Consider the following 10,000-nt stretch of genomic DNA (forward strand, 5'->3'; position numbering starts at 1 on the left):
AAAAACCTTCAGTCGATCCAAAGGCTTCATCATGACATCATCCTTATGACGTGTGTGTGTGTGTGTGTGTGTGTGTGTGTGTGTGTGTGTGTGTGTGTGTCTGTGTGTGTGGAACAGGAACTGGTGTGCGTTCGTGCTCACTAAGACGGTGAGCTGTGTGGTGGAGGACGGAGTGGAAACCTACGTGAAGCCTGATTATCACCCGTGCAGCTGGGGCAGCGGAGCGTGCAGCCGCGCGGTGCTGTGAGTCCACACACACTTTAAGATATGATAATTATATGTATAATATATTATAAATATATATAAAATTATATATTATAATATATTATATATTTATATATAAGGTGAAAGTTTGGCAGATCTGTCAGATTCATCCATTCATGTCTCTGCAGGTACCGGACCTTCATGAGGCCGCGCTACAAAGTGGCGTACAAGATGGTGACGGAGATGGAGTGGAAGTGTTGCCATGGTTACAGTGGAGGGGACTGCAATCAGGGTCCAGTTGGAGGAGCAGGGACCCAGACCTCGTCCACCAGACCTGAGCCCAGACCAGGACACTCTGGATCTGGGTCCACGGGAGGAACCAGCGGTGAGTGGATTCATTCATTCATTGTGTTTGTTTATGATCAGGGGCAGAGGCCGAGGCCGAGGCCGAGGCAGAGGCAGAGGCAGTGGCAGTGGCAGAGGCCGAGGCCGAGGCCGAGGCAGAGGTAGAGGCAGTGGCCGAGGCCGAGGCAGTGGCAGAGGCAGAGGCAGAGGCCGAGGCCGAGGCAGTGGCAGAGGCAGAGGCAGTGGCAGAGGCAGAGGTAGAGGCAGAGGCAGTGGCAGTGGCAGAGGCAGAGGCCGAGGCCGAGGCAGTGGCAGAGGCAGAGGTAGAGGCAGAGGCAGTGGCAGTGGCAGAGGCAGAGGCCGAGGCCGAGGCAGTGGCAGAGGCAGTGGCAGAGGCAGTGGCAGAGGCCGAGGCCGAGGCCGAGGCCGAGGCCGAGGCAGAGGCAGAGGCAGTGGCAGAGGCCGAGGCCGAGGCAGTGGCAGAGGCAGAGGCAGAGGCAGTGGCAGAGGCAGTGGCAGAGGCAGTGGCAGAGGCAGTGGCAGAGGCAGAGGCAGTGGCAGTGGCAGAGGCAGAGGCAGAGGCCGAGGCCGAGGCCGAGGCAGTGGCAGAGGCAGTGGCAGTGGCAGAGGCAGAGGCAGAGGTAGAGGCAGTGGCAGAGGCAGAGGTAGAGGCAGAGGCAGTGGCAGAGGCAGAGGCAGTGGCAGAGGCAGAGGCAGAGGCAGAGGCAGAGGCAGTGGCAGAGGCAGTGGCAGTGGCAGAGGCAGAGGCAGTGGCAGTGGCAGAGGCAGAGGCAGAGGCAGAGGCAGTGGCAGAGGCAGTGGCAGAGGCAGAGGTAGAGGCAGAGGTAGAGGCAGTGGCAGAGGCAGAGGTAGAGGCAGAGGCAGAGGCAGTGGCAGTGGCAGAGGCAGTGGTAGAGGCAGTGGCAGAGGCAGAGGCAGAGGCAGAGGCAGTGGCAGAGGCAGAGGCAGAGGCAGAGGCAGTGGCAGAGGCAGTGGCAGAGGCAGTGGCAGAGGCAGAGGCAGAGGCAGAGGCAGTGGCAGAGGCAGAGGCAGTGGCAGAGGCAGAGGCAGAGGCAGAGGCAGTGGCAGAGGCAGTGGCAGAGGCAGTGGCAGAGGCAGAGGCAGAGGCAGAGGCAGTGGCAGTGGCAGAGGCAGAGGCAGAGGCAGAGGCAGTGGCCGAGGCAGAGGCAGAGGCAGAGGCAGAGGCAGTGGCAGAGGCAGTGGCAGAGGCAGTGGCAGAGGCAGAGGCAGAGGCAGTGGCAGTGGCAGTGGCAGAGGCAGAGGCAGAGGCAGAGGCAGTGGCAGAGGCAGTGGCAGAGGCAGTGGCAGAGGCAGAGGCAGAGGCAGAGGCAGAGGCAGTGGCAGAGGCCGAGGCAGTGGCAGTGGCAGTGGCAGAGGCAGAGGCAGAGGCAGAGGCAGAGGCAGAGGCAGAGGCAGAGGCAGAGGCAGTGGCAGAGGCAGTGGCAGTGGCAGAGGCAGAGGCAGAGGCCGAGGCAGTGGCAGAGGCAGAGGCAGAGGCAGAGGCAGTGGCAGAGGCAGAGGCAGAGGCAGTGGCAGAGGCAGAGGCAGAGGCAGAGGCAGTGGCAGAGGCAGAGGCAGTGGCAGTGGCAGTGGCAGAGGCAGTGGCAGAGGCAGAGGCAGAGGCAGTGGCAGTGGCAGAGGCAGTGGCAGAGGCAGAGGCAGTGGCAGAGGCAGTGGCAGAGGCAGAGGCAGAGGCAGAGGCAGTGGCAGAGGCAGAGGCAGAGGCAGTGGCAGAGGCAGAGGCAGAGGCAGAGGCAGTGGCAGAGGCAGTGGCAGTGGCAGAGGCAGTGGCAGTGGCAGTGGCAGAGGCAGAGGCAGAGGCAGAGGCAGAGGCAGAGGCAGAGGCAGTGGCAGAGGCAGAGGCAGAGGCAGAGGCAGTGGCAGAGGCAGAGGCAGTGGCAGAGGCAGTGGCAGAGACAGAGGCAGAGGCAGAGGCAGTGGCAGAGGCAGAGGCAGAGGCAGAGGCAGTGGCAGTGGCAGAGGCAGAGGCAGTGGCAGAGGCAGAGGCAGTGGCAGAGACAGTGGCAGAGGCAGTGGCAGAGACAGTGGCAGAGGCAGTGGCAGAGACAGTGGCAGAGGCAGTGGCAGAGACAGTGGCAGAGGCAGTGGCAGAGGCAGAGGCAGTGGCAGTGGCAGAGGCAGTGGCAGTGGCAGAGGTAGAGGCAGAGGCAGAGGCAGAGGCAGGGGCAGAGGCAGAGGCAGAGGCAGAGGCAGTGGCAGAGGCAGAGGCAGTGGCAGAGGCAGTGGCAGTGGCAGAGGCAGTGGCAGAGGCAGTGGTAGAGGCAGTGGCAGAGGTAGAGGCAGTGGCAGAGGCAGAGGCAGAGGCAGTGGCAGAGGCAGAGGCAGAGGCAGTGGCAGAGGTAGAGGCAGTGGCAGAGGCAGAGGCAGTGGCAGAGGCAGTGGCAGTGGCAGAGGCAGTGGCAGAGGCAGAGGCAGAGGCAGTGGCAGAGGCAGAGGCAGAGGCAGAGGCAGTGGCAGAGGCAGAGGCAGTGGCAGAGGCAGAGGCAGTGGCAGAGGCAGAGGCAGAGGCAGAGGCAGTGGCAGAGGCAGAGGCAGTGGCAGAGGCAGTGGCAGTGGCAGAGGCAGTGGCAGAGGCAGTGGCAGAGGCAGAGGCAGTGGCAGAGGCAGAGGCAGAGGCAGTGGCAGAGGCAGAGGCAGTGGCAGAGGCAGTGGCAGTGGCAGAGGCAGTGGCAGAGGCAGTGGTAGAGGCCGAGGCAGAGGCAGTGGCAGAGGTAGAGGCAGTGGCAGAGGCAGAGGCAGAGGCAGTGGCAGAGGCAGAGGCAGAGGCAGAGGCCGAGGCAGAGGCAGTGGCAGAGGCAGAGGCAGAGGCAGTGGCAGTGGCAGAGGCAGAGGCAGAGGCAGTGGCAGAGGCAGAGGCAGAGGCAGTGGCAGAGGCAGTGGCCGAGGCCGAGGCAGAGGCAGTGGCAGAGGCCGAGGCAGAGGCAGTGGCAGAGGCAGTGGCAGAGGCAGTGGCAGAGGCAGAGGCAGAGGCAGTGGCAGTGGCAGAGGCAGTGGCAGAGGCAGAGGCAGTGGCAGAGGCAGTGGCAGAGGCCGAGGCAGAGGCAGTGGCAGAGGCCGAGGCAGAGGCAGTGGCAGAGGCAGTGGCAGAGGCAGTGGCAGTGGCAGTGGCAGAGGCAGAGGCAGAGGCAGTGGCAGTGGCAGAGGCAGAGGCAGTGGCAGAGGCAGAGGCAGAGGCAGAGGCAGAGGCAGTGGCAGTGGCAGTGGCAGAGGCAGTGGCAGAGGCAGAGGCAGAGGCAGTGGCAGTGGCAGAGGCAGTGGCAGAGGCCGAGGCAGAGGCAGTGGCAGAGGCCGAGGCAGAGGCAGTGGCAGAGGCAGTGGCAGAGGCAGTGGCAGAGGCAGTGGCAGAGGCAGAGGCAGAGGCAGTGGCAGTGGCAGAGGCAGAGGCAGTGGCAGAGGCAGAGGCAGAGGCAGAGGCAGAGGCAGAGGCAGTGGCAGTGGCAGAGGCAGTGGCAGTGGCAGAGGCAGAGGCAGTGGCAGAGGCAGTGGCAGAGGCAGAGGCAGAGGCAGTGGCAGTGGCAGAGGCAGTGGCAGAGGCAGAGGCAGAGGCAGTGGCAGTGGCAGAGGCAGTGGCAGAGGCAGTGGCAGTGGCAGAGGCAGAGGCAGTGGCAGAGGCAGAGGCAGAGGCAGAGGCAGAGGCAGTGGCAGAGGCAGTGGCAGTGGCAGTGGCAGAGGCAGAGGCAGTGGCAGAGGCAGTGGCAGAGGCAGAGGCAGAGGCAGTGGCAGTGGCAGAGGCAGTGGCAGAGGCAGAGGCAGAGGCAGTGGCAGTGGCAGAGGCAGTGGCAGAGGCATAGGCGGAGGCGGAGGCGGAGGCAGAGGCAGTGGCAGTGGCAGAGGCAGTGGCAGTGGCAGAGGCAGAGGCAGTGGCAGAGGCAGAGGCAGTGGCAGTGGCAGAGGCAGAGGCAGTGGCAGAGGCAGTGGCAGTGGCAGAGGCAGTGGCAGAGGCAGTGGTAGAGGCCGACGCAGAGGCAGTGGCAGAGGTAGAGGCAGTGGCAGAGGCAGAGGCAGTGGCAGAGGCAGTGGCAGAGGCAGAGGCAGAGGCAGTGGCAGAGGTAGAGGCAGTGGCAGAGGCAGTGGCAGTGGCAGAGGCAGTGGCAGAGGCAGAGGCAGAGGCAGTGGCAGAGGTAGAGGCAGTGGCAGAGGCAGAGGCAGAGGCAGTGGCAGAGGCAGAGGCAGAGGCAGTGGCAGTGGCAGAGGCAGAGGCAGTGGCAGTGGCAGTGGCAGTGGCAGAGGCAGTGGCAGTGGCAGAGGCAGAGGCAGAGGCAGAGGCAGAGGTAGAGGCCGAGGCAGTGGCAGTGGCAGAGGCAGAGGCAGTGGCAGTGGCAGAGGCAGAGGCAGAGGCCGAGGCAGTGGCAGTGGCAGTGGCAGAGGCAGAGGCAGTGGCAGAGGCAGAGGCCGAGGCAGTGGCAGAGGCCGAGGCAGTGGCAGAGGCAGTGGCAGAGGCCGAGCCCAGCTTGTTCCTGTGGGAGTTGGGGTCCACTATTGGTTCGCTGCTATTATGGATCAGTCTCTCCAGGACTTTGAATGGGACGCAGAGCAGTGAGATGGGTCGGTAGGATTTGGGGTCTTCAGCAGGCGGGTTTGGTTTTGGAAGGGCTGTGCAGATGTTGTTGCACTCTGGTGAATCACAAACTCAGGGTGGGTGTGATCACGGCCCGGTGCCTTCCCTGGTCTGATCCGACTCAGGGCAGTCTGGAGTCCAGCTGGTGTAGGGTCCCCTGACGAGTTGGGGTCGATGGTGTTCTGCCTGTCAGCTGGTTTATTGTCCGCCCCTCTTACGGCTGGAGTGGGTGAAGTCCATTAACTGAACTACTTCAGTCCACCGTGCAGGAGCGCCGTCCCAGAGTCATGAACGTCCTCCCTGGAGCTCGCCTGCTGGTGGGCGTGCAGGAGGTGGCTGCGTTCTTCATCCCAGCCCAGGATGAAGTCAGCGATAAAGCCACGGGGGATGGTTTCCCTGGTGCCCCAAGGAGGACTCTGCAGGAGGCTGCGTACCCGCTGTCCACGTCGGCGTTGTCTCGGTCTGGGAGGCAGGATGATGTTCTCTCTGTCTCCTCAGTTAAGGACTGAGCCCTATGAGAGTCCCATCTCCTGACGGGTTTCCCTGCTGCTGGCTGCACAAGGGATGGGACCTTTATGATGGACGGGCGGTGGTGTGAGCGGGGAAACCATCCAGGACACGTCTCTCTGGCTTAGGAGCCGTGTGACACATAGCGAAGGCCAAGTCTGGGTTGATTGGAGCTCTGACATCACTGCATACTTTTCTTCCAGGACGAGTAGAGAATGACAAGATGAGGCAGCTGGAGGAGAAGATCCAACGTTTGACCAAAAGCCTCCAGGACCTTCAGTCCACCATGAACCAGCACTTTGAACACGATGTCACCAAAGGCTCCGGTGGAGGAGGAAGAAACCCTGCGGATGCAGCTCAGCCCGAGATCAAAGAGACCATCCACAGCATTCAGACCAAACTGGACCAGTTGGACAACCGCACACAGGTGAGACAACAACCGCACACAGGTGAGACAACAACCGCACACAGGTGAGACAACAACCGCACACAGGTGAGACAACAGCCGCACACAGGTGAGACAACAACCGCACACAGGTGAGACAACAGCCGCACACAGGTGAGACAACAGCCGCACACAGATGAGACAACAACCGCACACAGGTGAGACAACAACCGCACACAGGTGAGACAACAACCGCACACAGGTGAGACAACAACCGCACACAGGTGAGACAACAACCGCACACAGGTGAGACAACAGCCGCACACAGGTGAGACAACAACCGCACACAGGTGAGACAACAGCCGCACACAGGTGAGACAACAATGGGATGTTATGTGATTTGGTTTGGTTTGATTTGATTTGATTTGGTTTGGTTTGATTTGATTTGGTTTGGTTTGATTTGATTTGGTTTGGTTTGGTTTGATTTGGTTTGATTTGGTTTGGTTTGGTTTGGTTTGATTTGATTTGATTTGGTTTGATTTGGTTTGGTTTGGTTTGATTTGATTTAATTTGGTTTGATTTGATTTGGTTTGGTTTGGTTTGATTTGATTTGATTTGGTTTGATTTGATTTGGTTTGGTTTGATTTGATTTGGTTTGATTGGGTTTGGTTTGGTTTGATTTGGTTTGGTTTGGTTTGGTTTGGTTTGATTTGATTTGGTTTGATTTGATTTGGTTTGGTTTGGTTTGATTTGGTTTGATTTGATTTGGTTTGGTTTGGTTTGATTTGATTTGATTTGATTTGGTTTGATTTGATTTGGTTTGATTTGATTTGATTTGGTTTGATTTGATTTGGTTTGGTTTGATTTGATTTGATTTGATTTGGTTTGATTTGATTTGGTTTGGTTTGATTTGATTGGGTTTGGTTTGATTTGGTTTGGTTTGGTTTGATTTGATTTGATTTGGTTTGGTTTGGTTTGATTTGATTTGATTTGGTTTGGTTTGGTTTGATTTGATTTGGTTTGGTTTGGTTTGGTTGGATTTGATTTGGTGTCGGATCAAAACAAAAGTTATCTCAGGACACCTTCGTTAAGGCGTAGGCCTCGAGCAGAACTGATGTCCTTCTGTCGGCTCTGCACATGGAGACAAAAGCGTACTGAACTGAAGCAGTGTCTTTGCTCCCACAGGCCCACGATAAAACCCTGGTCAGCATCAACAACCACTTGGTGAATGGGAAAGGGAACGACCTGGGCGGAGACGTGTCTGGGGAAGGACTGGGTGGAGGGAGGCTGAATTCGCTGAAGGAGGAGATCCTGAGGGAGCTGGAGAGGAGGGTGTCGCTGTCCTGCTCCTCCTGTCAGGTATCCTCATCCTTCAGACAATAAATATAAATACTACAAAGGTTTCGGATCGTCTCGGGGTTAGGCTTTGATTGCTTTCAGTCAAACACGTATGTGGGCGGGTGTGTTTTCCAGGCTGGTGTGGAGGATCTGCGCAGACAGCAGCAGGAGGAGAGAGACAACATTCGGGCTCTGGAAAAGCAGCTGAATGCCATGGACGTTCGGTATCGGCAGGGCCTGGACGGGCTGCGGAGGGAGGTGGTGCGGCTGCAAGGATGCTGTGACACTGTGGACGACCTCCAGAACCGCATCACCGACGCTGAGCGAAAGATCAGCTCAGCCTCAGAGAACGTTGATGTTCTGCAGAGCCGTCTGGACAAGGAGCTCAGCGGAGGAGGCAGCAGCAGCAACAAGGACAACGGTGGCCCCAGAGGAGGAGGGTTTGGTAGTGCTGGAAGTGTCGGAGGTGGGAGGGATGGTGTGGTGACAGAGGATAGATTGGGCAGTCGGCTGAAGGACCTGGAGTGGCGAATCAATAACACTGTGCAGCGGACCGAGCAAAGTTGCTCACACCTGGAGAACGACCTGAAGGACTACTTCCACAGAGAGCTGGGGGACCTGAGGACAGTGTTCCTGGATCGGTTTGATGACCAGGCCTTCAGGATCTCAGACGTGGAGCTGGACCTGGGGCTGCTGAAGGACAGGGTGAACGACCACGACAAGAGGCTCCTGAAGCTGGAAAACAATACATCTGTCCTGAGTCGGAGTCTGGAAGAGTGCAGCTGTGGAGGGTCTGCAGGAGGAGGAGGAAGAGGAGGTGGTCACTGGGAAGACAGAGGAGGAAGGTGGGGAGCAGGTGGAAATGGAGAGAGACCTACAGGAGGAGGATCGACAGGGGGAGGAGGATCTACAGGAGGAGGATCTACAGGGGGAGGAGGATCTACAGGGGGAGGATCTACAGGAGGAGGAGGATCTACAGGGGGAGGAGGATCTACAGGGGGAGGAGGATCTACAGGAGGAGGAGGATCTACAGGGGGAGGATCTACAGGGGGAGGAGGATCTACAGGGGGAGGGTCTACAGGGGGAGGAGGATCTACAGGAGGAGGATCTACAGGGGGAGGGTCTACAGGGGGAGTATCTACAGGGGGAGGAGGATCTACAGGGGGAGGAGGATCTACAGGAGGAGGATCTACAGGGGGAGGAGGATCTACAGGAGGAGGATCTACAGGAGGAGGATCTACAGGGGGAGGGTCTACAGGGGGAGGATCTACAGGGGGAGGAGGATCTACAGGGGGAGGATCTACAGGGGGAGGGTCTACAGGAGGAGGATCTACAGGGGGGGGATCTACAGGGGGAGGAGGATCTACAGGAGGAGGATCTACAGGGGGGGGATCTACAGGGGGAGGAGGATCTACAGGGGGAGGATCTACAGGGGGAGGGTCTACAGGAGGAGGATCTACAGGGGGAGGAGGATCTACAGGGGGAGGAGGATCTACAGGGGGAGGGTCTACAGGAGGAGGATCTACAGGGGGGGGATCTACAGGGGGAGGAGGATCTACAGGGGGAGGAGGATCGACAGGAGGAGGATCTACAGGGGGAGGATCTACAGGGGGGGGATCTACAGGGGGGGGATCTACAGGGGGAGGATCTACAGGGGGAGGAGGATCGACAGGAGGAGGATCTACAGGGGGAGGGTCTACAGGAGGAGGATCTACAGGAGGAGGATCTACAGGGGGAGGAGGATCGACAGGAGGAGGATCTACAGGGGGGGGATCTACAGGAGGTACAGGCAAAGAACTATCTGGGACAGGAGGGGAACGAGAAAGAACAACGGAGAAATCTCTGGAGTGGAGAGTTGTCGCCAACGAGGATCAGATTCGTCACTTTAACACTCAACTCAAAGACCTGTCCGTGTCTGGAGACTCTCTGCAGGACAAGGTAAGACACACATTTAACTGTCCCCTGTGTGTTTCTGTCCCTGTTCATGTTGATGATTCAAAATGATCAACATGGGAATCTTTATCCAGGTCGTGGATCTGAGCCACGACGTCCGGAAGATCAAGGCTCTGACCGGGGATCACGGCGAACACTTTAACCGAATCGTGACGGAGGTGGAGCTTCTGGGGCAGGACTGTGAGCTGTGCGGGAAGGTGGAGGACGAGCTGCAGAGGCTGAAGAATCATTCCCAGGATGCACTGGGGCGCATGCAGAGCCACATCAACAGCCTCCAGCTCAGACTGGACTCAGGCAGAGGAGGCTGCTCACAGATCTGTCCAGAGCTGGAGGACGACGTCCGCCGGCTGCGGGGCGACATCAGGAGGTGCACCAGCCAATGTAAGACCTGGACACGCCCATATGTCCAATCAGCCAATCAAATGATGCTCACTGAAGCCTGCCCCCAGATATGCAAATGAGTATGATTCAAGAAAAACAAGTCCCTGATTTAAAACTCAAAACACAGAATGGGTTTTCAACACGTTCACTCTGAAACTCTTTCCTTTTTGTGTCTCGTGAGTTCATGAGATGATCAATGTTTTTAGATCCGTGTGTCTCAAACATTCGTGTTCTCTATTCTTATACTTTTCTGTAGTTTCACAATGTGTCAGTCACTCCTGCAGATG

The 10,000-nt window shown here is 58.6% G+C and overlaps 1 protein-coding gene across 1 annotated transcript in view; it reads left to right on the forward strand.

Moving 5' to 3' along the window:
* LOC310946836 (EMILIN-1-A-like) overlaps positions 1-10,000 on the forward strand; it is a 32,518-nt gene that overhangs the window by 3,547 nt on the left and 18,971 nt on the right. Inside the window, exons 2-8 of the mRNA XM_083913401.1 lie at positions 118-243; positions 393-589; positions 5,860-6,083; positions 7,227-7,400; positions 7,515-8,196; positions 9,034-9,317; positions 9,407-9,713. Coding sequence (XP_083769527.1) covers positions 118-243; positions 393-589; positions 5,860-6,083; positions 7,227-7,400; positions 7,515-8,196; positions 9,034-9,317; positions 9,407-9,713 — 1,994 coding nt within the window. The remainder of the gene's footprint in view (positions 1-117; positions 244-392; positions 590-5,859; positions 6,084-7,226; positions 7,401-7,514; positions 8,197-9,033; positions 9,318-9,406; positions 9,714-10,000) is intronic.

The sequence above is a fragment of the Echiichthys vipera genome (genome assembly GCF_963691815.1).
Source record: "Echiichthys vipera genome assembly, chromosome: 1".
Classification (NCBI taxonomy): Eukaryota; Metazoa; Chordata; class Actinopteri; order Perciformes; family Trachinidae; genus Echiichthys; species Echiichthys vipera.